The 27,140-nt window shown below is 38.2% G+C and overlaps 1 protein-coding gene across 2 annotated transcripts in view; it reads left to right on the forward strand.

Moving 5' to 3' along the window:
- trappc9 (trafficking protein particle complex subunit 9) overlaps positions 1–27,140 on the forward strand; it is a 341,171-nt gene that overhangs the window by 181,861 nt on the left and 132,170 nt on the right. For both annotated transcript variants that reach the window (XM_066715841.1, XM_066715842.1), the window contains one exon: positions 7,774–7,884. In XM_066715841.1, coding sequence (XP_066571938.1) covers positions 7,774–7,884 — 111 coding nt within the window. The remainder of the gene's footprint in view (positions 1–7,773; positions 7,885–27,140) is intronic.

Consider the following 27,140-nt stretch of genomic DNA (forward strand, 5'->3'; position numbering starts at 1 on the left):
TGGTGCTGTTCATGTAAGTCAGTGAGCAGTAATTATATTGCACGTACCTTCCCACCGAAATGTGGTCCAGACAGATAAATCTGAGGAAGGGAAACTGAATGTGCCATTGTGAAGCTCTTCTCTAAGTGAGCCATAAGAAAGGGTAGGAATAAATGGTTGTGACCCTGTTGTATTCTGTTAAGCTTTTTTTTTTTTTTTTTTTTCTCTCTCCTGCAGTCTGCTTAAACATATCTGACAGACAAGGGAAAGAGATGTTGCACATCAGTCGGATTTTATCCTTGCACACAAAGCAATTAAATGAAGGGAAGAGTTCACTACAGTGGCTCATTAAAGTTGGTCTTCTCATGGAGGCAGCTGCTAGTTATTGAGAGCTTTAACGGGTCATTCGGTGCAACACTAACATGCTTTCAAAAAATAGCAAAACAAATAGGGAGCAAGACACATCTCGTGTTAGTGGGAAATGGAACACTTCTTAATTTTTCCCTGGTGAATTGCAGTCAAGAGCATATCTGTGTTTTTTATTTTTCCATTCCATTGAGTTTTCCAGCTTCCAAAAAAATATCTATAAAGGCCCCATCAGCTTCCACAAACCAGTACTGATCTGGAGTGTGTGTGAAGCAGTGTTGTTACAGAGCCTGCTGGTCTATGATACATGAAATTACAGTTGTTGTGAAAGGTTTTGACATATGAAGCATGGTTCCTTCTTTTATTTATGTTTATTTATTCATATATTCATTCACTTATTTATTATTATGATTAGTAAGGTGGTGATGAACATAATGATGATGCTTATTATTATTATTATTATTATTATTATTATTATTATTATTATTATTATTATTTTTAAACCATTTTTCTTTTCTCCATTTAATCCATAGCTGATGAGAATGTGACCCCTGGTTATGGTCTTATCTCTCAGTCTAATGCAGCTCTTTCTGCATGGTGACCCCACATAATGGGATGACCCTCACTGTGGAATTAGCTCTTTATTTGTCTGTGGGTCAGGTAGGAAAAAAAAAAGGTAGAAAACATACCGCAGTGAACCATGCCGTAATAGAGAGTCTGTTCCCTTTTCCTGAGCGCCTGAGGAAAGATTGACAGGTCAGTAGAGGGTGAGCATTTCCCCCCCCAATGCTCGTTTAAAATGAATGGCACCTGTGCGCTTAATACTGCTGCCTGCAGTGCTAACTAATGAGGTGTGTTAAGTGTTGTACATTGACTGTTTAATCAGGGACAAACAATACGATTCACAAACATCCTGCTTAAATGGCTATTTTTACTGCAGTTCAATAACTATACTGCAGTGCCAAACTCCATGCAAAGCACATAATGCACATGGTGAAACCTCCTTGGTATAGATCCAGTGTGTGTGTGTCTGTATTTCTTCAGTGGATGTATCCTTGTTTCAAAGCAGACAAATATTTTCCACCCCGCCTCCAAAAGGATTTGTATTTATTTTTTTAATTAATGAAAGTGAGGAATTTTACAGAAACAACAATAATAACAATGTAACTTTTTTATCGTTGACTAAGTTAGACTAAGTATTTTCCTGCAATCTGCTATCGAACTTGGGCTTATGAACTTATGTTAATAGCAATGTTTATGACCATCCTGTAAATATCGTCTTTGTTGAACGTTATTTCATTTTCAGGCAGTTGTTTTTTCATTCCCATGACAACTGCACAGTCAGCACCTATTGATTACAAGTCCTTTAAATTGACCACTGGCCCATGTGATATTGATCATTGTTAGTGTTATATGCCGCTTTGTGAAGAGTCGACAGCTTTCACCTGCTTCTGTAACTTTTACCAGCTGTGTCAATTCACACTGTTTATTTGCTCTACTTATAAAGTGGACTGCCACAAAGGAAGCTGCCCTTAAGTTTCCATGTCACCGTGTAGAGCTGCTGTAGAATGCATGGGCTCCTTCCAGTGGATAGCCTGAAAACAGTGTGCTTTTTAGAAATTACATAAAATGATCGATGACAGGAAAAAAGGTAACTCTGTTTATGGATTTTCTGCTTAGTTTGGGACACCTTATGAAGCCTCTCGTATTGATGGACAGATTTATCAATTCAGATATATTTATATCAAATTATAAACCCATTAGGAGACTTCCCAGTTAAAAGGTGATTCCAGTGTAGGTGAATGATTTTGCTCAGTGGGGGCCTCCTCTAATCAATAGCAGCAAATAGCTGACTTCACATCTCATTTATCAGTGTGACAGTGCACAGTCCAGAAATAGAACCGGCATCCATTATTCTGAGTGGAATTTTCCATTGGCTGCCAATTTCAGCTACTTATATTTTTAATCATTGGATATCTCTGTTTGGGGTGCTCAGCCATTAATAACCCCCCTCTCTCATTGTATCATGAAACAACTACAACTATGATTTTCTCTTGCATTTATTTATCAGGTACTATTCATGTATCGCAACTTTGTACCATTGGCCCTTACCTCTTCCACTGAAATGAATGAATAGGGAGGTTAGCGGGTGTCATCAGAAACTCACCAAGAACTGAGCACTTTGCATATCTGTGCAGTTGCTGGTGTAGTACTTTGCAGCTGAGGAATGAGTTTCTTTTACAGAACCCGGTGAATTACAAGTGCTCAACTGGCAGTGGGCCTTGATTAATTACAGCGGCTGAATGCTTTTGCAAATAAATCAGGGCTTTGTCGTGTTCCCTGTAAATCATGTCCTACAACAATGGCCATGAGACAACTAAAGAAACATGGTTACCCCTTTGGAAAATATGTGCTTTTAATTGCTTGACAGTTTATTAGGAACCTCACCAAATTCTACTTAAGCATCCATTTATACTAAGATACGGGGCTCGGTAGGTTGTCAGTGGGATTTGCAGCTGAAGTTCTGCTGTTCTGAAGTACATGTTTCACAGGGAACAAAGAGATTTGGAATTCATGTGGCCATAGCTGGATTTTACGGGATGTCTGGTGTGCTGCCAGTGTTTTGTGGCCATCTTTTACCTTTTAGAAACACTATCACACATAGTAGTAAAATACGTCTAAATTAAGGAGTCATGCATAATCATAACCACATTTTTTAAAGGAGTCATTCAAATTTGTATTTGATATGCAAATGGGTCTATAAACATGACACTATGTTTCAGGATGAACAATAATTATTTCATGATTCTTTATAAAGCCTCTTACTTTTGAATATGCAGTTCATTATGGTTTGATTTTCCTGACAGCCTGAATTTCAATACAAAGAAATGAGCAGTGAAAAAAATGCTTTTTAGCCAATAGGTTTCCAGTCCAACTGTTTAGCAGCTGTCAGGACCACAGCCTAATTTGGTCAGTGCTGCAGCTTTTTGGTGGGGATGAGCTGGTTAGGAGTGCCCTTGACTTACTGTGCACCAGCAACTATTCTCACTGACTGGCTGTCTGTAGGACTTAACATTATTACGAGCTGTATTCATTCTTAGGTTGGCACAAAAGCCCAGCTGATTTTGATACAGAAACACAGTGTGAACAGAGGCGATGGAAGTTTACAGTGGTACTGTATGTTGGATTTCACAGTTTTTGGTCTTTTGATAGTGGAGACTAACAAGAAAAAGTAATATGTGAAAAATCGTGTATGTGTGTGCGCCTGTGTACACACATTTATAAGACACACCTTAAGATCAGGAAAATGAAAGGGTGGTGTTTACAGACTTTTAATCTGTGCCCCTGCAGAGATCTACTTATTTATCTTTCTGCTGGACACTTCAAGGATTCGAAGCTTTTCACTAGCTCAATTCCATTTAAAGAAATATATCAATAAAATAATATAATTTTGGTTTGGATTCATGCCTCTCTCTCTCTGGTATTGGCATTCTCTGAGGTGTATCTTGCAAATGGTCCAGTTTTGCAGCAGATCTGTTTTGTTTTTGGACTGTTTTATATTGTTAGGTCCTCATGCCCCTATTAAAACTGAGGGATGGATGGATTCCAAAGAACCTTATGATTGGACATTGTTGCCAAGAAATCTGGTGCTCGCGCTTGGTCACAAATGGACTTTCCAGCTGGATAATGATCCACACATCCAAAAATATGAACAAATGGTAAAGGGAGCATGAAATCAACATTCTCAATTACCCATCACAAGCTGCAGATTTCTGTAGTATGGTATGAAGTGAATAAAGCAGTACACAAGTGAAAGCTGCACAACTGATAGGAGGTGGAGAGGTTCTGCATTGAAAATTGATTTTAAATCCCTCCTGAAGAGATCCTGAGGATGTTACAAGACTGCAGGAAGTGCATTCTTGCAGTTCTCAAAACAAAATACTGTACATTTCAAAATAAACGCAACTACTTTTGACAGGTATGGCTACATATACAATTATTATATGCATACATTTTTGTGTTTTGTGATTTAGTTTTGTTGCAAATTACTGAATGTACAGTACTCTGCAAAGTTTTAGGCAGGTGTGAAAAAATGCTCTAAAGTAAGAATGCTTTCAAAAATAGACATGTTAATAGATTATATTTATCAATTAACTAAATGCAAAGTGAGTGAACAGAAGAAAAATCTACATCAAATCCATATTTGTTGTGACCACCCTTTGCCTTCAAAACCGCATCAATTCTTCTACAGTGAGGGAAAAAAGTATTTGATCCCCTGCTGATTTTGTACGTTTGCCCACTGACAAAGAAATGATCAGTCTATAATTTTAATGGTAGGTGTATTTTAACAGTGAGAGACAGAATAACAACAAAAAAATGACAACGTGAAAACATACAGTGACAGTCATTAAGAACTATCTTCAGCGTAAAGAAGAACAAGGAGTCCTGGAAGTGATGGTGTGGCCCCCACAGAGCCCCGATCTCAACATCATCGAGTCAGGTTCAGTGCCCAGATATGTCTATGTATGTATATTCTTTGCAATTAAACATTTTAATACAACAGATAGTCTTGATGTTGGACTTGGATCTCCCTAATTAATACAATACAAGTGATTTTTGGAGTGAGAGTCTCTCACTGTTAAAATACACCTACCATTAAAATTAAAGACTGATCATTTCTTTGTCAGTGGGCAAACGTACAAAATCAGCAGGGGATCAAATACTTTTTTCCCTCACTGTAGGTACACTGGTACACAGTTTTTGAAGGAACTCGGCAGGTAGGTTGGCCCAAACATCATGGAGAACTAACCGCAGTTCTTCTGTGGATTTAGGCAGCCTCAGTTGCTTCTCTCTCTTCATGTAATCCCAGACAGACTCCATGATGTTGAGATCGGGGCTCTGTGGGGGCCATACCATCACTTCCAGGACTCCTTGTTCTTCTTTACGCTAAAGATAGTTCTTAATGACTGTCACTGGATGTTTGGGGTCGTTGTCATGCTGCAGAATAAATTGGGGGCCAATCAGATGCCTCCCTGATGGTATTGCATGATGAATAAGTATGTGCCATACAGGATTGAGGAGGCATTGAGGAGGCCATTAATTCTGACCAAATCCTGAACTCCATTTGCAGAAATGCAGCCCCAAACTTGCAATAAACCTCCAGCATGCTTCACTGTTGCCTGCAGACATTCATTTGTGTACCATAATTCAGAGGCTTACAGATTTTGCTACAGGAAGCTACTACAACAACAGCAACACCATGGCACCTGCCCCATGAAATACTTCCACTCCCAAGCTCCCTCCATCACAGAACAATTTATTTAGCACGGTGGGGCTCACATGACACACTGAGTCACTCAAGGATCATGGGTAATTTAGAACCTTTCAGACCTGTGACCATTCACTGTGCAAATTTGCCAATTCATGCCCATTTATTGATATGTCATATACTGATATGAATGCACTTTGCACTCTGTCAATTGTGAAGAATGCATCTGAAATATGAAACGAGCGATTGCAATGCAGAGGTAATGCCACAACCCAAAAGATGCCTAATGGTGGTTATTTAGAATCTGGTGTGTGTAAAGTCTAACTGAATTCATATAATAAAGTTCAGGGATTCAGGGGTTACATGGAAATGCTTTTAGCGATATTCTGCAATACGAACATGGAAATAGTATACACACAGAATTCCCTCTTTATGCATCATCTAAATGTGTATACTGAATTCGTCAGTGATGGTTGTTTTCTATTTGTTATTATTGATTATATTTCATAGTTGTAAGTAATATGCTTCGATTACTGAGTAGTTGTAGTTGTAACTGGATATATGTCATAAGAGTTCTTGCATTGTAATGATTTGTTTGTGTGTGGTCCCCCCATTATTTATTTTATTAAGACATATTGCAATACAATACAAAATACATGTAAAATGGACATTAGAAGGTTTGGAAAATAATTACCCTAAAAGGGAATAAACAAATTACTAATTTATTTTAAATCAAGAACATGGTGCCACAGTGTTGTGGTTATGAGGGGAGTTATGCTGTTGATCACTCCAGGAGACTAATTTTCTCTCCGTTGTCTTGTAATAGAAACATTCTTTATGCAACAAATTGATTTACACAAATCTCCAGAATGTTGAAAATCTCATTATTATAGGTTCATGAATAATGGTTGATTATTCCGCTTAAGTCTATTGAATGGTGCAGTGTTCTTAAAGGTGTCTTATATAAGAGGCAATCTGCACATTCCTAGCTGGTGCAGTAGTAAACCGCTTTCTCATGAAGCACTGTTATTCTGATAGAACAGATATATTGGTTTAGAGCAGTGAATGTAGCAAAAAGGATATTTAATATGTTTATATTAGCACAGTTTTACTTTCAGTCATTTCTTGAAAGAGTGGTTAACACATTGCACATCAGGTATGATTAGTTCGTCAACAGGGCTTTGGAATTTGCATTTTAAATTCAAACTAAAACATAAACACTTTGGTTAGCTGTTGTCAAGTAACATGTCTTTGGCAGCTTTTCCTATTCTAACATGCCATTTGGAAATTGACATTAACACTTGCAGTGACTAATTCACAGTGCTGATCTAATCTAGGTTTATTGTAACGGACTGTATCTTTGGGAAGTGTGCATGTGGTCATATGACCTTATTGCACATTGTGAATACAGTTCTGATGAACACTTAATGAGAGATTTCTTACACAAAACTTGGTATAATATGTATAAATACTGTAATTATTTAGACATGTATATTTACAAAATATTTAGATATGGAATAGAGAGCAGGAATATGAGGACTGTATAAATGCACTTTGAAATCTAATGTCTTTGTTAACATAAAAATAATTCAATTAAAGCTCAGAATCAATTGCTTCTTATTTGTTTAGGTAATTCATCTTTAGTATCAGAAACCATAATTGTCTATTATCTCTGCAGCTTTTCCTTTGTATTTTGTGAAAGAAATAATCTTTCGCTTTAGTTTCCTCTGGTGAATACAATGTAAGTAAATCTAATCTCTGGTACTGCAAATCCTGACCTATTGCTGGGTCAACTGGAACCAAGATAGGAAAAGCTCCTCTATGAGATATTGGATATTTAACTTTACCTAGCCAGCACGCATTATGGTTGACTTTTTCCTGACTTCCTAGAGGTCATTCTGCTCCGTTGTAAGCTGGTAGAAGCTGAACACTGCAAAATGTTTTCTTTTTAATTTTGGACTAAGGCTGTTAGAAACAGCCTGACCATTGCCAGGTTCAGTGCCCAGATATGTCCATGTATGTATATTCTTTGCAATTAAACATTTTAATGCAACAGATAGTCTTGATGTTGGACTTGGATCTCCCTAATTAATACAATACAAGTGATTTTTGGAGTGAGAGTTCGCACTTGCTCACTGGTGTTTTGTCCTTGCCTGCAGCACCCGGCAGTGCCACCTGCTTCTAGATGTCTTCAACTCTACAGAGCATGAGGTCACAGTCAGTGCCAAGAACAACGAGGATCTGGTCCTACACGCGGGAGAATGCCAAAGGTAAGACACAGCCCAGGCCGAGCTCTGAATATAGACCATTGAACCGAGTGTGTGGACATGCTGCTGAGATTGGTATTCCAGGATCCTGAAAAGAAATAGTACATTATTGTATTAATCATTTTCTACTCTGAAGAAGACCAAACAATCTGCTAATAGATAGATAGTTTTGTGACTTTATTATCTAGTATTGCAAGATATTCTGAACAGAACATGTCTGTAATTCTCTCTCTAGTGCTTAATGACTTTACTGATGAAAGGTTTTAAGGTAAAACATATATTCATCATTTCGTATCTCCTTTATCATGTACATCCAACTGGGTGCAAAAGCTGCATTTCCCATCCATTTATCACACTTTAGACATTTTCCTGCATAGTGCCCAAAAATATGTTAGTGCTTTTTAGATGTGTACATTTAGTATTCTTTCTTATGTGTTTTCATGAGCTGTTGTTGGCTTCACAACATGTGCTTTATAATGGTGCATTGTCAATATTTGTCCAGTGGCATACAGTAACTCACCCTACAATGTGCAATTGCTTTGTAAAGGATTTATAGACATGTATTTGATTGATGCCTCTAATATCATTATGCATTTGCTCTTAAAGTTTTCAGGGATTTTGCTGCATCAGAGCAGCTATCTTATTTCCACACAAATAACTTTAAATAGCCCATTTACTTGCCTTTGCTTTGTGCTAATGAGACAGTAATTGCTCCTATGGATTTATTGGATACTGTCAGTGAGTTCCTATACTCTTTACTGTGTTTTATGAGTGGTCAATTTCTCCATCACCACTGTTATTGACACGCTTTCTGCTCTGGCTTTAACACAAATTTTCTGTGCTGCATTTTGCTGTTAGCATCATCATTGAGATCTGTCTTGTTTTCCTGGGCTGAATTGTTTGCACTTAGCTTTAAACATTTTACTTTCATGTTGTATGCTGTGCCTGTGTTATAATTTAAATGTTTCCATCTCAGTTATCTGTGGTGCCATAAATGGCACCTTTCTGTCAGTCAGTATTTGTAATGGCAGTTTTGATTACATCCACAATATTTTTGTTATTTTCTCATGGTTATTTGACACACATTACACATCATCAGTGGTTTTACCATTCTCTGGGCAGTTTTTCCTATGAAAAGGTAACTTACCTGAAACACATTTAGTTGTTCAATTTTCAGCTTCACTCTCTTATAAAAAAATGTTTCTGTTCATTAGTTTACATTTTGTATTTTGAGTTTTCCCTCATGATCACTCTTTAAAAAAATATTTATGCTTGTTTTTAGTTGTGATAAATTATATATGCCTAGCAGTCACAATAGGTGCTTTGGAGCCATTGACAAAGCCTGTCAGACCTGCTCGTTTGGTTAACTGCTGCTAGCTATTGGTTACCCCCATGCTCTGGACAACCATGACAATGTAAAGCCTGCTGTTTTCATGTAGTGTTTTCTGTGCAAATGTCCTCTATTATTAATGCATGAGAGCAGAAAGGATTTGTTTTGCAAAGCAAAAAGACCTCCAGGTAACTAGAGGATTTGGTTTCATTTGTGATCCCGCAAGTCATAAACGATGTTGCACAGTGGCGTTCTCTCTTGATGCACATCTGGTAGTGCTGTTGATTTGTTAGTGTATTTCTCCAATGGTTGAATGTAATGAAACTCATTAGGGGTGGATATGAGCTTACAAACATTTTTTCAGGAAGTGTTTCAGGAATGACATTAGTAGAAATGCTCTTTCTGTCTTTAATTGAGTATGTTTGAGTTTGGTGTGGTTTGCTTTCATTTGTAGTCTTTTTGTCATCCTTGATTCTGTGGCTCATTTCACGTAATTCAAAGAAATATCCCCTGTAGCCACAGCAGGCATCAGTTCCTACGTAAAACCTTTACAGTACATTCAATAGGCGAGGCAGTGCTACAATAAAGAATAAATAGGATAACAAAAAAATGATGAATCAAAGTAATGTATTTTTAATCCATAAAAATAGGCAGCAAAATTGGTAAAATGCAGAATGAGATGCAGTGCATTTATTGTGCTAGCGTTCTGGGGCTAAAGGTCAAATGATTTCTGCTGAAGTAAATGATTGGGGACCTGTCATGTCAGCCATATCTCTGTAAGACTGGATGGAGCTTTGATCAGCATGTGCTCTGTTATAACCCTTACAGGCTGAATTGGGTGAATACAAAAATACGTTTCATCACTATAATTTTATACTGAGCCTAAAAGCACTGAAATGCTTGACAAAGAAAAGGTCTCCTTACATGGAAGTTGAGGAGTAATATCTAACTATGTGACACCCACTCCCTGGTAGTAGTTTTATTAGTTTTATTAGTTTGGATTATTAGTTCTGTAAAGCCAAAGGCATTCTGTCGATGGCACTGCAGAGATTTGTAGGAAGTTAAAATGAAAGTTTTCTTTCACCATCTATATCTGCATTTTGCTCAGTGACATCTGTTTTGCCTGACAGTCCCTGGTGTCATTGCATCCATCTCAAAGTGCACTGCTCCACAATATGGTGAATATCAATCACGTTTCTGCTTTGTTGTTTTTCATTCTCTCGCAACGAGACAGAAATGAGACCACATTCTACCAGGTGGTGCTTGTCAAAGTGGGCACATGCATATCTCTCTGGTAGTGTTGCATGCTTTTACAATGTAACTAATTAGATTAACTTTAGGTTAATCTCTCTCGGGTGGTGACAAAGCACTGAAAAATTGAGTGGTGGTGCAACATTGCAGAGTTGCAGATAAAAATACTCCATATTTGAAAAGGCTGTTTTTAAGGTTAACAAAATGTATAGACTGCAAGTGTTCTGACTTGAAAATTATTTTCATTAAAAATGTGTATACGAGCCACTGCACTGCAGGTCAGCTTTTCATTTTTAATCATCATGATTACAGCAGCAGAGTAAACAGTCTCTTAAAATGGTATGCTTGTATCAAAACGGCCACCCAATGTATGTGATTGGAATAATTTTCTTTCTGATCATACAGATTCCATAAGTATTGAGAAGTCTTTTCAGTTTTCTCTTTTCTTCGGCAGATTGGTTAAGGTGAGATTTAGACATCTTAAACTATCCTGTTAGCATTTGGGTTTAAATGATTAGATTTTAAAATGAAAACATACTTTGAGCAGATTAAATATATGAAAGATTCATTGATTAATGCATTTGTTCTCACTGATGTTTTCATGTACAATGCATCCAGAAAGTATTCACAGCGCTTCACTTTTTCCACATTTTGTTATGTTACAGCCTTATTCTAAAATGGATTAAATAAATTATTTTCACAAAATTCTACAAACAATACCCCATAATGACAATGTGAAAGAAGTTTGTTTGAAATCTTTGCAAATGTATTAAAAATAAAAAACAAAAAAAGCACATGTACATAAGTATTCACAGCCTTTGCCATGACACTCAAAATTGAGCTCAGGTGCATCCTGTTTCCACTGATCATCCTTGAGATGTTTCTACAACTTGATTGGAGTCCACCTGTGGTAAATTCAGTTGATTGGACATGATTTGGAAAGGCACACACCTGTCTATATAAGGTCCCACAGTTAACAGTGCATGTCAGAGCACAAACCAAACCATGAAGTCCAAGGAATTGTCTGTAGACCTCCGACAAGGGCCAAATTGTGATGGCTAGACTGGGTCAGAGCATCTCCAAAACTGCAGCTCTTGTGGGGTGTTCCCGGTCTGCAGTGGTCAGTACCTATCAAAAGTGGTCCAAGGAAGGAAAAGCGGTGAACCGGTGACAGGGTCATGGGCGGCCAAGGCTCATTGATGCACGTGGGGAGTGAAGGCTGGCCCGTGTGGTCCGATGCAACAGACAAGCTACTGTAGCTCAAATTGCTGAAAAATGAATGCTGGTTCTGATAGAAAGGTGTCAGAACACACAGTGCATCGCAGTTTGTTGCGTATGGGGCTGCGTAGCCGCAGACCAGTCAGGGTGCCCATGCTGACCCCTGTCCACTGCCGAAAGCGCCTACAATGGCCACGTGAGCATCAGAACTGGACCACGGAGCAATGGAAGAAGGTGGCCTGGTCTGATGAATCACGAGTTCAAGGTGTTGACTTGGCCTCCAAATTCCCCAGATCTCAATCCAATCGAGCATCTGTGGGATGTGCTGGACAAACAAGTCCGATCCATGGAGGCCCCACCTCGCAACTTACAGGACTTAAAGGATCTGCTGCTAACGTCTTGGTGCCAGATACCACAGCACACCTTCAGAGGTCTAGTGGAGTCCAGGCCTCGACGGGCCAGGGCTGTTTTGGCGGCAAAAGGGGGACCTACACAATATTAGGCAGGTGGTCATAATGTTATGGCTGATCGGTGTGTATATATATATATATATATATATATATATATATATATATATATAATCATAATTTTAGGTTGCATAACAGTAATTTTCTTTTTTCTTATTATTAAAAAACAGGAGGCTCACTTTGATTCACTAAGGCTATTTTTTTTTTTTTTTTTTTTTTTACACTATACAATACAATATATATATATATATATATACACTCACCTAAAGGATTATTAGGAACACCATACTAATACTGTGTTTGACCCCCTTTCGCCTTCAGAACTGCCTTAATTCTACGTGGCATTGATTCAACAAGGTGCTGAAAGCATTCTTTAGAAATGTTGGCCCATATTGATAGGATAGCATCTTGCAGTTGATGGAGATTTGTGGGATGCACATCCAGGGCACGAAGCTCCCGTTCCACCACATCCCAAAGATGCTCTATTGGGTTGAGATCTGGTGACTGTGGGGGCCAGTTTAGTACAGTGAACTCATTGTCATGTTCAAGAAACCAATTTGAAATGATTCGACCTTTGTGACATGGTGCATTATCCTGCTGGAAGTAGCCATCAGAGTATGGGTACATGGTGGTCATAAAGGGATGGACATGGTCAGAAACAATGCTCAGGTAGGCCGTGGCATTTAAACGATGCCCAATTGGCACTAAGGGGCCTAAAGTGTGCCAAGAAAACATCCCCCACACCATTACACCACCACCACCAGCCTGCACAGTGGTAACAAGGCATGATGGATCCATGTTCTCATTCTGTTTACGCCAAATTCTGACTCATCAGACCAGGCAACATTTTTCCAGTCTTCAACTGTCCAATTTTGGTGAGCTTGTGCAAATTGTAGCCTCTTTTTCCTATTTGTAGTGGAGATGAGTGGTACCCGGTGGGGTCTTCTGCTGTTGTAGCCCATCCGCCTCAAGGTTGTACGTGTTGCGGCTTCACAAATGCTTTGCTGCATACCTCGGTTGTAACGAGTGGTTATTTCAGTCAAAGTTGCTCTTCTATCAGCTTGAATCAGTCGGCCCATTCTCCTCTGACCTCTAGCATCAACAAGGCATTTTCGGCCACAGGACTGTCGCATACTGGATGTTTTTCCCTTTTCACACCATTCTTTGTAAACCCTAGAAATGGTTGTGCGTGAAATTCCCAGTAACTGAGCAGATTGTGAAATACTCAGACCGGCCCGTCTGGCACCAACAACCATGCCACGCTCAAAACTGCTTAAATCACATTTCTTTCCCATTCAGACATTCAGTTTGGAGTTCATGAGATTGTCTTGACCAGGACCACACCCCTAAATGCATTGAAGCAACTGCCATGTGATTGGTTGGTTAGATAATTGCATTAATGAGAAATTGAACAGGTGTTCCTAATAATCCTTTAGGTGAGTGTATATATATATATATATATATATATATATAATCATTAGGAACCACTTAGTAACATGAAAAAATATATATTGGGAAACATTTTCAAAAAATATCTGAATGGCACTGACTTTGCCTTCCCCTCTCCCAGATCACTTGCTTCATAATAATTTAATTAGCAAAGAGTTTCACTATCCCTGCTCTTATCAGCATCCTATGAAATATTACCACAAGGCCGTGGGTCTTTTTAGCATTTTGTGCATTTATATTTGTTTTTCAACTATCTGGTAGCAGAAGACGTTATTATATTCTGTTTCCGGACAGTTTTGTTAATTGAAAAAGAAGGAGGTCTAAGAAATGGAAAAGTTGGCATCCCCAGTTCATCCCCATCCAGAGAGTTCATCCTCAGTACAAGTTCAAATAAATCTGCCAGTCACCTGGACTGCTCATATTGTTAAACAAGAAAGTGGTAATGCAGTCCCTCACAGGACCAAACTATATTTCCAGTGTATTTCCAGCCCATTGTCTCTGCATGAGAAGCACAAGGCTGCTCTCCTACCTTTGCACTGTGGGAGACTCGTAGATTTCGTTCTGTAAGTATTCCGGGAGACTTTACACATATTTAATTCCTGTTGACTTTTAAATGTGAGAGCATTAATTAGCCGCTCTGGCGTTGGACTTGTATTTGTAAAGATTGGGGCTTCAGGCTTCAACATTGTCATTTTTTCATGAGCACTTACTTTCACCCAAATTCTAATCACTTGTTTTCCAGCTGAAAAGGGGAGATGCTAGTCCCTCAAGCCACTTTGCTTTCTCTATATGTTGAACCGCAGACCAGGCTACTTTGATCTTGTGTTGCCCTTCAATGCTAAGTCTTGTACAAATACATTTTTCTTCTCTGTTCTTTCTGCCTTATTTTTTTTGAAGCCAAAGTAATGAACAAGAACTAGTAGTTATGAATACAAATTGGCTGTGATGTAGAAGTGTTTTTCAAACGAGATGCCAGTTGTGCTCGGCCTGTGAAAGCACTGAATCCAATTCATGTGAGCAGTATCTGTGCCATTTTTCATCTCTCGTATTGTGTGGAATGGAAGTGCACCAAACAAATTAGCACATGTAAAGCTGAGATCATCCTCTGTGATACCTACACCTGGCATTAAGCTCTCTAAACATCCTATGCTCATTAGTAATTTGAATTTACAAAACTGGCGTGGGATATAGCATTTCAATTCATAGGCTTAATAGAGACAAATTGCCAAATGTATTGCCTACATTTCTCACTTTCTCATCTCTGAGTAAAATGTAGATGACCTGATAGCACTGCATGACTGTAGTACCCCTGCTTAATGCCAAGTTTTCATGGATGATGTTTGTGTAATGTCTGTAAATCCAGTTTTTTCAACTCAGTAATATACACTTCATATTCTGATTGAATAGAATTTGAAGGCTGGTTGATTAAAAAAACAAAACATAAACATGAAAGATAAGCATTTGGTATAACAAGCATTTCATTATTATTGTCTAGTCTGCATGAACAATCTTCATTAGACTTTCATGAGAAAATTATTCATAATAAATACAGTACACTTAGCTGTGTGCTTGTGAAATGTTCTAATACTATGTTTATATAGTCTGTGTGCCTATTTAAATGAATGGGGTTTAAATGTACATTTTCCTTTTGTATTTTGGAGGAAACATTTTACACAAAAAATATCCTTACAGATTAGACTCCATATTTAAAAAAAAAAATGTTCTTTCACTCTAGACCTGAGCATGAATAAAAATAATTCAGCCAAAAAAAAAAAAAAAGTTTCAGTATGAAGTCAATAATTTCAAATAGTTTGTCAGACAGCATAACTCTTCCACTCTGTGATAAAAAAGGTTCATTTAAAACTATGACCAAATCTAAGTAAACATAAGTATTGCTATAGTTAGAGAGATATGTAGATGAAAGCATTCAAAAGGGAAATAGACTTGATTGTCATATTGGTAAAGAAAATGTGAAATGCAAAATACATGTGAAGAGTACAACCTATAGGTATTTGTGCTTGCTTGTACTCAGTGCCTGCAAAGGAGCTTTTAAAACCAAGTCTATCAGAGGAGGGAATCCCTGAGGTACTTGGCTATTTCTGCCAATGGTATTAATAAAACTTGAGGGGGAATGTCCTCGTTTCTTTCTTTCTGTGTCAAGGCTTTTACTGCGGATGATTTTCAAAGACATCTCATTCTGGCTTGCCTATTCCATGGTACACATGTTATGCAGTGATTTTATGAATGGTGCAGATACAACAAATGTAATAATGTATTGCTTAATTTTCTTTTCTTTTTTTTCTAAATTGTGCTATGTCCATCACCTTTATTTTTAGATTTTAACTTTCAAAATTTGTATCTATTTATTAATTTTACCACACAACCTCAAGAGCTTCTTTACTAAAATATACCCTGGAGAGAAGTGGGTGGAATATTTGAAGAATTTGTTTGTGCTGCATGTACCTTGTACTGACAAAAAGCTCATATTAAAGATATATGAGTGATAATTTATCTTTAAACGTTGCAGGTAGGTGTTTCGTGATCAAAATAAAAAACACTTTTGTTAAACCATGAAATCCATTCAGAATTAAAAATATGATTGTCAATAACTGCTATTAAATTGTGTTTGCTTGAGTATTATGTTTTCTGTGCACATGATCAAATGGATTTAATATATTTCTGGAAGCTGCATAGTTACATATCAAAGTAAAGGGCCTATGCACATGGATTACATTCACATTGAAGGGTTGTGCTTATGATTTATTTTCATCTAAATTGTTCATCACCTCAGCGTACTACTAGCACAGGAGAGATGCAGGCAGGTACACATGTTCTCCAAAACATTTACTTCAAGCCTTCCATTTATTTTTATTTTTCACAGTGTGAGCCAGCAGTGTTACAGGATTGTAGGAGAACTAATGCAGATCTCGCTGACAACACTCAGAGGTGCCAGATTATCTGCAAGACTAACTGTTTTGCACAAAACGTGGGAACCCTGGCTAAGTTTTAGTTCACCCAAACCCAGTGGCACTTGGCCAGTTATCTCCCCCTCTTGTTGGTGTCCCAGTTGGTTGAACCAGAGTTGTCTGGACTTCAGGGTTTATTTTTTCCAAGTTCCAAAAGCCAACAACTTTGTAGATTCATGAAAAATAGCAAAAAACAAACAAACCCCGCAGAGATCTAGACGGTTCAGAACACTGCATTAACACACACACACAAATATATATGGAAAAGATGCTTGGATATACGCTGCCAATATTTTCCACCCCTGCCTACCTAGGGAAAGGACTGTACTGTGAACAAATAAACAGTGCTTTGAGCCGACCTCTCCATTTCTGTTTGATGCCAATATTTCATATTCATGTAGAATCCCCCCCGGCCTTCCCGGGTCATGCTGTGAATACCCCTCCCTGTGCTCACAGACTACCTGCCAGCTCCCATACAGCTTGTGTTCTGTGTAATGGAGTCGAAGGAGGATGACCTCTGGGTAGAACGCAACTAATGAAAGGGTGGCAGTGTGAGTGAGTTTCTGTTGGTTTAACAAAGTGCTCTCCCAGGGCAAATGTCCAGTCTTTCACTGCGAACTGGGAACTGGGAACTACACGATTGTTTATTCGTCTGACTAATTACAGCGCACCGTTATGAACCCTGTTGAATGTCATGATACAAAACCGTACCTAAAAATCACTATTTACACACAGCTTTATGCAGAGTAAATAAACTCCATTCCACAATGTTTTTCTCAGTTTTCCAAGTTTTCCTCAGTTTCATTCTGCACTTTCTTGCTAGCCTCTTTAAATGTTGACTTACATAATTGGGCATGGCTTCTCATTTTTCACACCTAAGACATTGGAACCATTTTTGTAGGAATATTTGGACTCTACTCTGCTCCATGAATTTACAAATACCATTTTCAATTATACTTACTCACATCTTTAAGATGATGTACTTTCATTTTCTGTTCACAAGGGAGAAATCTGAATTTATCAGGGCTTCACCTGGAGATCCCACAAGATACATCTGTCTTCCTTTTCTCTCCCTGCCGTTTTGCCAGAATAGGAAGGTTGTGAAGGCTGAGAAAAATTGAACGATGATGCACAGTAGCCAACAGTGAAGTGTGCTGTAATGGGCACAGGAGAGCTTTTTGTGAACGTTCACTGACCCAGAGAGCATCACACAGGAAAAATAATGATGTGACATTTCCCAGGATCTTCCAAAATGCCCTTATTTAATACTCCTGTGGCACTGTTGTATTGGCAGACACTGATTGAGACATCTGCCCATTTAACTGGCAAACCTTGTACTTGCCCTTATCTTTGGTGCAGTTAAAGTTTTTGACAGACTGCATTACCTAAATTTTACCTCAAGTCATATCTAAACCTTAATATTAAGATCCCATATTAGGCTGCCTGAGCATTTCCAAAACTAATGACCTGGTTGTTGTTTTTCTCACTCATGCATTCATTAATTGCAAAATGTTTATCCACCAGATAATTTCTTGAAATATCATCAGAGAAACATATTTTTCAGCTTTAAAAAAAATAAAAATATATATATTTCTCTTCAACAAGTCTTCAGTAGGAGGCACACAGGGATGTTGGTAGGATCAACACAATAAACCACCAAACAGGCCTTGAAGGTATGCTGGATGGATTTTACTATAAAAGCATCTGACATTCAGGCAAGGTTAGTAACCCCTGTTGTGCAGGTCTCTGCCTTTTCCATAGCCTGTATCTGCCTAGAAAGTAAGTGTCTCTTTGATTATAATCTCAAGGTTAGGGTGGATGGTAACTGAAATATTTCAAGGTGTCTAGCAATTATAAAGGGAAGTGTATTATCATAAGAAACATATCAATATTTTTTTGTCAGTTTAAAATAAACAACCTTATGCATGCAAAGACATGATTTGGTTTAACGTGTGCAGAACATTTGAAAATATTTAGTCTCATTAGGCCTAAACAAACACTTTCAGTATAAAAGCAAGAGAGACAATTTGATAAAAGTTAAATACAGATTTTTGCATTATCTTGTTGAACTTGTTCTTATTCCATCAGAAAGGAATAAGGAGTTTTTTTTACTTTTACTCACAGCTTCCCTTTGTTTATGTTTTTTTTAACGCAATATTTAGCAACTCATATTCAGAACAACATCCGTGATAAAACTGACTGCTTGTGTTAATATATTTAACATCTCAGCTCGGAGAAAGTCTTTTTAACTCACTGGATATTGGTATGGGTTGATTTCCCACATTAACAGTCTGTAATCTTGTTTCCCCAACAGGGATTTGGTGTAGTTCATAAGAAAGAAAGAAAAAAAAAGTGTTAGTTACTTAAGCTTTGTTGCACTGTATTGTTCAACATGATTTTTTTAACTAATTGCTCTGATCTTAACAAAAATATTGAGTCTAAATGCCACTTCAAAATAAAAAATCAGAATAATAAAAAAACTAAACATTTGACATCAACCCCAGCACATGTGATACATTTAAAATTATATCTTCTGTTAGATTGGAAGACCTATAAACATACATTGTGATGTTAATACTAAATTATATGTTACAGTTTGTCTGTGTAATTCTGCCCCCCTCTTTATGCCAAAGACAAAAAAGAAATACATAAAAATGCTGATGTGCAGAAATTTCCCAGGCTGTGTGATTTAGGAAAGAAGGCACAGGAAGCTCATTTGCAGAGACTCGTGTGCATCTCGAGGAGCCTGTGCCATGTGTTTTGCGTGACAGATTCTTTTCACGTCGTACCTGTCAGCCACCACATCTGGTCCCCTCAATGATCATAAGCTCAGCTAGCATTCAATCGGCGATACTTTTCCACTCCGTTTCACAAGCACTGTCCTCCCAGCTGGGATTTTCCATTTCTTGGTGCTGTTTGCCTTGTGGTCTACTATTGTGGACCCGATCTGTCTCCGCAGTGTATGGAGCTGTTTTTCATTGACAGAATTACAATCAGTCGTGCTGCTCACAGAAATTAGCTATTTTGTTTTAGAGTATAATACCTTTACAAGATTTGTTGAAGCAATCACATGGGTTCTGTTGCTCATAAATTTGTCAGATTAAAAAAAAAAAAAAAAAAAAAAAAAAAAAATTAACAATGTACACTTGCCTTCACTCACTTTCCCATTGATATTAAAATGATGGGCTGTTTGCTGTGGTGGTTCAGTCTTGGCATAGACAGGAGTGCTGCTTCATATGGGCCCCTTTTATTGTTGAAGGATTTATTTATCTTCATTGTTTAGAGATGTATTGCCACTCACCCTTTAGTCATTTTAACACCTCTTCTCCACATTGTGCTGTACTGGAAATTTTGGGGAAGAGCAATTGCTCTGTCCAGGACAGCCCTGAGGCATTCTCATGTTGTTTAATGAGGAGAAAAGGGGAATTCAATGAAGATTTCAAACCACAATTGTCTTATTTGGAGAGGAACTCTCAATATCCCAACTTGTTCTTTTGTTTGAAATTCATGGAAGTTATATTGTGATTTGCTGGAGGCACAAGTAATGTGAAGCATAAGTAACATACAGGCCTACCTTAAAAATTGGTTGATCTGTCAAGTACCTTTCACCATGATTGGCTCAAATTGGCTCAGCTGACTATATACAATCTGCACTGGCACAGCAAGGTATCATCAACACATAATCTTCATGTACATGAATATTCACAATTTGTATAGTTACATGTGGTATTGGCACAAAATGTGTACCTTTTATTGAAGCACATATGAATTGTATGATGTTATATCCAAAGCATGGCACTGTACCAGACAGTAGCACCATTGACGTGTTTTCATTTTCTCGTAAATGGTTTGTCTTTCAAAACTTTAGACCATTTGCTGATTTATTTCATGGCATCCTGCTCTTGGTTCTTTTTTTAAATGAAGGATGAACTTGAGTATTATGTAAGAATGTACTAAATATACATACACACAATCAATCTTGAATCTGCTTTTATACTTGGCCATGTTGTGTGCACCCCTTCCCCTCACTGTGCGGTGACTCTTTTCCTAATGATCGCCACCCAGCCACGTGATCCACAAAATCAGCAACCTGCCACGCCATTTCTCCTGTGTTCCAGTGACGAAGTTAAAAATAAACTGTTCTCCCTTCATGCTGAGGCAATCTAAATCAGTAAACTTTCCCTTTCAGCAGCCCTCACAGCTCTGCCTGCATTGAAGCTCGACAGTGTAAGAAGCCAGACTTAAAGTTCAGAGGCTGTTGCTGCAGAAGGTTACCAGAGTCAGCCGCAGTCTAAAAATAGGCTTCAGAGCAAGGAGGCTGCATCTTAAACACTGTCTCTCTGCTGCCAGGCGCTGATCTGAACTGATCAGCAGAGGCACGTGAGGCTAAAAATAGCTACTCCATTTGCTCTCGCTCCCCTCCTCCCTGCCTGCCTTTCTGCACTTTTCCTTTTTTCTTCTGAGCTTCTCCCCTGTGAAATAACACAATTACAGGCTGTTAGAGTGGGAGCAAAAGGTTTGGATAAAATTTCTACTCCCTGGTGTCTTTTTCCCTAATGGGTTCCTCTGTGCAGGCTTGAATTATGGATTGCACGGCGTTGTTTAAAAGAACAAGTGAAAAAGAAAGAAACGCAGTAATGTTTCCTTGGAGAATAATAGGACTACAGGAGCCACACGAGATGTAATCGCTTCATAAGTCATTTTTGGAAATTAACACTTTACATGAAAATGTGTCATATGTGAGAATGTGAACTATATTGCTGAAAATCAGAACAATTCTTTTTTATAAAATAGATATTCCTCTTGAAATGCATACATATTGCTGTGTGTGTGCTTTGAATCCTGAATGCTATGTTTTAGCTAACAGTAGGCATACTCTGTCATAGTGTTCACAGATCATGGGTAGGCAGACAGTCCTTTTTTGATGTTCTAAAAATGCCTCTCTTAACCTTTCAGAGAAAAAAGCTTGGGTTTGTATCTTCTCCTCAGTTGTGTAAACAAGGTTCTCCATCAAAGGAGCTTTACATATTTGCATATATATTAGTATGAAATATTGTTCATTAAAATGGTATCTTGGTCCATGTAAAGTGAAAATTGTCCTGCCATTTAAACCTTAACAAGCTGCAGATGTTGCTTTCATCCGTCTGCATTTGCAGTTACTTCATGCTGAAAATATATAATGAAATAGAAGTTGTTTATAAGACTTGTTCTTTTTAATTACCCCTCCCCTTATCTGTGTCTTTCCACAACTGTATGCGAGAGTTGTTTTGAAAGCTTCTTGTTACACCTTCATGGTAGTATCTTTGCTTTGAATGCTCTAACCGACTGTGGGACCGGTGACAGAGACAGGTGTATTTCATCTCAAATCATGTGAATCACTTTTATTGCACACAGATGGACTCTATTCAACTTATTGTGTGAATTCTGAAAGCAACTGTTTGCACCTGAGCTTTTTTATCAGGGTCATAGCAAAGGGGATGCATACTAATGAAGACTGCAGGTTTTTATTTCCAATAGATTTTATTTTGCACTCCCCTGTTTTTCACACATTGAAAGTGTGGAGTAGGTTGTGTAGATCCAAAGAAAAAAATCCAATATAAATGCATCAAGATACATATCTATCCATAAATGCATGCCTAAATATATACTTAAGAAAACAGACATTGTGTGTGAACCATTTATAAGCTTCACCTTCATCCAAGAGACATTTCCTAAATCTAATAATACACTCTAGTGCACAACATAAAGATTCGTTGTGGTTCTTGTTTTACTTCTTAACCCGATACAGTGAATCAAAGAAACCAGCAAAAGCGAGCAGCTGTAAATGTGACAGTGAGACCAGGACTCCACGGGGTTAAACAGATGCTGCTTATCCCAGAGCAGGTTGGTGCAGTGTGGCAGCGGGGGCGCTGTTGTCACACGGCTGCGCACTCCCTCAAAGTGCAGCCCCCCGGGCTCACTCTCTCACCACCGGGCTCAGCCAGCCACTCATGCCTCGCACACACTCCCTGCTCTTCTGTCTTTCTTATGGCCTTTTATCCATGTTTTTTCAGCTTTAAGGAATGAGACTCTATACTGGATCATTTGTAAGACTGCTCTTTTATTTGTCTTCTTTTCTTGAGGTTCTTAAGGAAAAGAAAAAGCAGACCTTTTTTCACCATCATCATTCACTTATTTATTTGTGAATAACCCCACACTCGTAATGCCTTATTAAATATGACTACTAGGAATACACTATTGTATTTTTTTTCATGCTATAAATTATTTAAATTATATATTTTTCTAACTCCAGTTGGTTAGATTATGACATTGACTTTGGACAATGGATATTTTTTCCATTAGACAAGTGCTATTATAGTCATCTGTTCTTAATTATTTCCATAATAATTATGCTAATTGTATATTCTATGGGGCATATCTTAACTGCTCTTGGAACGTTATTAGCCGGAGTTAAATACTTGAAATCTGACACAAAATAAAATAACAAATTGTCTGTAGAGAGCCTTTGCTCAGTATGGGATATCATCAGTTTGCAGTCTATTCTACAAATGTCCATTTCACACGGCACACAGTACCTGTCTGCTGTCTGAGTCCCTGCATCGGTCGGGTCTGGGTCTCTGGGAGCTGAGCTTTTGGCAGAAAAAAAATAAAATATTGGGCAGGTGACTGTTAAACGTTGTGCAAGGTACCGGGAGTCGTGAGCCGGGGATGGCTGCGTATTCCTCTGAGCCCTGACCGGACACGGTGAGACACCAGCAGGAGAGCCAGGTCTACACTCTCTATCCCTCTCGCTTCGCGGTGGTGTGTGTTCCCAGGGCGAGTGGGACAAGGCTGCGATTAACCGCTCTGTCTGTTCCGCAGGACAGAGGCGCCCCGGGGGAATTCCACGCTTCTGTGCGGGGATTAGGGCTGTAAAACCTGTGCTGCAGGCCGAGATTGCTGCATGAATGAACACAGCCAGTGATTAAAAGCTGGTTAATAGACCAGATTAGCTCCCTGTTATGGCTAAATCCCTGAAAGATGCCGAGGTCCTCCAGCTCACGGAGCATGAATTGGCCTATTAACCCATTCCTGTTTAATAAGGATGCCTTTACTGACAGATTACTAGATCAGACTGAATATCGCAATATTGTGCAGACTTGTTTTTGTACGATTATGGGGAAACAGAGATGTTTCTGCACCTGGGTGAGATATAAATATTTTATAACCAAGCATTTGCTATTGGTACTATATGTATTCAAGTATTGATATAGCTGTACTATTGGTATATTAGTGCACGCAGGAGCACAGTGTTTGTTTCTGAGCTATGTTAATATTTAAACATATTGGAAGGGAAGCAATAAGAAAATGAAAGAAGAAACAAAATAAAAGGAAATAAGGAGCAAGAAGAAAAGGTGAAGCAGTGGAAAAAGGGGAATAAGGCCTGGGAGGCATTTTTTTTGTTTTTTACTTTTAAATGTTGCTGCACTTTTTTTACTGGAAAGTTTCCAGCCACAATCTATCAGTTTATGCTTACGAAATGCACATTGTATGCACAAATAAACAAAAGGAAAAATAATGTTTTACAATGCCTTACGAAGAGCTTAATACAGCATTTTCATTGTTCAGCTATTATTGTATTGCTGCACAAAGACAGGAATGCTGTTCATTTGCCCATGAAGTAGACTTCTAATGTCTCAGCTAGCGGCGTTTTAAGCTTTATGGATCACATTTGCTTCACCTAAATGCACAGCAGTGTCAAGGTTATAGATTCTGTCTTGTATACTGCGATGTCTCTTTCACTCAATGTTCTTTTATCAAAGCCTTATAAACCGGCAACCTAAAGTTGACTTTTTTGTTAGTCAGTAAAATCAACTTGGATATGTCTTACTGGAGAGCTCAACTTATGTGAAGAGCAGTTCTGTGAAATCCTAATATTTTTACAGTGCTGGCAATGACATATGTCAGAAACTGTGATAAAGCAAATGTCAGTAGTAGTAGTATTGCTGTTGGGGAAATGAGTTTAATTCAGTTTACACACAGAACAAGAGCTCTCTTATTTAAAATCCTGATTAATTACAAGGGGGTAAATTGTTATACTTATAGAGGCTATGTGTGACCTGCACACTGGGTATACATGGTCATTTGGAGGCAGGAATCTGACCAGGCTTGGGATCCTGGGATTCTGGAAGCAAGTCTGCTATTTGGTAGTCGACTAAAGGTCCTTAATACTTTTCAAACATACTAGAGTCGGAGCTGAAGCATTCTGTTTATCCACAGTCTTGATTATTGTTTAATTCCTGATCTCCTTTGTGATGAAGGCCTGCTAAATGATAATTTACCAATTTTACTTTCAGTTTTCCTTGAGGGTAATCTGGAGAGCCTCAAACGGACTGCTTGCAAAACGCAGGCTTCTGTGTTTTGTTTTGCACATCCTTAACATGCAGCGTGGTGCTGCCTTTTATATTTTTTGCATATTGCATCAAAGGTAGGAAGCAGACAAAGCTGGATAGAATTAGCCCTCCGTATTTGCGAGCACACGGCTTTATAATTCATTTACAAAACAAAATGATACTTTACATCAAAGACCTGGTGCTCTGCATCCTAATTAGTCGAGACGCTTCCCAGCTGAATTCCCATTCTCTCCCTTTTTCTTTCCACCCCCCCATTATGTTGGTTTGCAAGGTGGATGTCTTTAATCTTAATGAGGCTTTGCTTTTTCCTGCTTTTCTATACATGCTCACCAAGTGTAATTGGAAACAAGTTGGTCCAGCTAATGAAAACCATTGCAGCAGCAACTGAAATAGTGTTTCAGGTGGTTGTATTCCCGTTTGATGTTTGAATGTGTTGAACACAAATCCTAAAGTCAGGTGTGCAGGATTTGTATACACAGCAGGGATTCTTTATTGATAACCATAAACAACCCCCTGCTGCTCCAATATAAATTATACCACTGTGGATCTTTAATAAAGCTTCCCTGCTTTCAGAGATGAAGACATGACTCAAACCAATGTGTAGATTGAATATGCAGCACTGCTATTTTCATATTGTTCCGTATTTTATGCCATGGGTGGGAGTAATGAAGAAGGTATTGCAATCAATTTTTTGTGTGGAAATGCTATTCTTATTCTCAGACATTTCTGAAGTTCAGCAAGCTCTGGTAACTCTACCTTTTCGAAGGGCAAGGGCCAGAAAAATGTGTCAAGAATAAAGGCATGGAAAAAAAAAGTACAGGCCTGCGTAACTACACGGAGAACCCAGCATGTGGAGCACGATTATTCAGTAATGAGCAAGCAGTCTGTGTGATTGCTGAATTAGCAAATGTTGTTATCATAGAAGCTGTTTAAATTGATTTAGTTAACACTTACCACATGATGGATGGATGGAAGCAGTGTGATACAGTTCTGCACAAGCAGCTTGTTTCTGAAGAAATGAGTGGCCATTTCATGTTTATCTTGATGGATTCCCCTCTTAATTTAATTTAGCTGTGAGACCTAATGAATATTACAGTGGGGCTTAGTGGCTCTTCCCATGTATTGAAGATGGGGATATTCAAAGGCAGCAAGATGACACCTTTTCAAAAACCTGGAACTAGTCCACTGCCATCTGCCTTTTCGCCCCGTTAAAGACTTTAAAATATTCCACTTCTTAAATATCAAAGATTTTGGAAATCCTAGAGTAAGTACAGAGATCGGAGACTTGACTCGTAATTGAGAAACGTGGTTTGTTACAAATCTTTAACTTTTCAGAGTGAAACATGATCAGAAACGCTTGACCTTCACAAAAACCAAAGCTTGATCTTGTCCTGTTGGACAGAAACTTGCCCTGATGAACAACCCCTCATCTCCCCTGACTATAAAGAAGGCTGTCCCTAGACATAATTTTCCTTTCACTCTCTGGAGATGATTGTTTAACTTAACTTTGATTTGTTTTAATTCTGATTAGTGACTTGCTCCTGTGTTATATAATTGCTATTGATGGGATTATTGTTGTTGCTCCCAGGCTGCCACTTAACTGTTGTGCAAAGATGGCAAAGACTGCCTAGCAAACAACTAGTTAATCGCATAAATCTCCCCTTCAGTCGTCACGAAGTGGTTGAAAGTTGTGAGGGGTAACTTTTAGAAGATGTGATGCTTTTCATATACCGAAGACACTATTCATAAAGGAAGTCTACTGCAACAAAGACACTTGCGAAAAGGATGGCTTCAGAGAAGAATACTTTATGCAAATAATCGCTGGCTTTGTCAAGCAGATTTTGAGGTGTTCAAAGAATTTGAATGTTTTTAAATGTTTAATTTTTTTACAAATGTAAGTTCTTTCTTTGACCTTTAAAACAATCTCCTGTTGTCACATAAAACAATATTGCTTCATGTAAACTGTAAACAATACTGTGTGTACGGCTAAAAATAGTCTGGAGACAATGAACTCTAAAAGACATTTTTGTTTACATGGTACTGTTTTCCAACTATTCATCTACATGATGTTTTGTTCAATTACTTCTTTTTCTTTTTCTTCTTGTTGCATTATGCACTACAGACAGTTTACAACCAACAATAGCAGCAAATGCAACCATGACTAAATGCCATGAGGAATTGATCA

Source organism: Amia ocellicauda, chromosome 10 (genome assembly GCF_036373705.1).
Source record: "Amia ocellicauda isolate fAmiCal2 chromosome 10, fAmiCal2.hap1, whole genome shotgun sequence".
NCBI classification, from domain to species: Eukaryota; Metazoa; Chordata; class Actinopteri; order Amiiformes; family Amiidae; genus Amia; species Amia ocellicauda.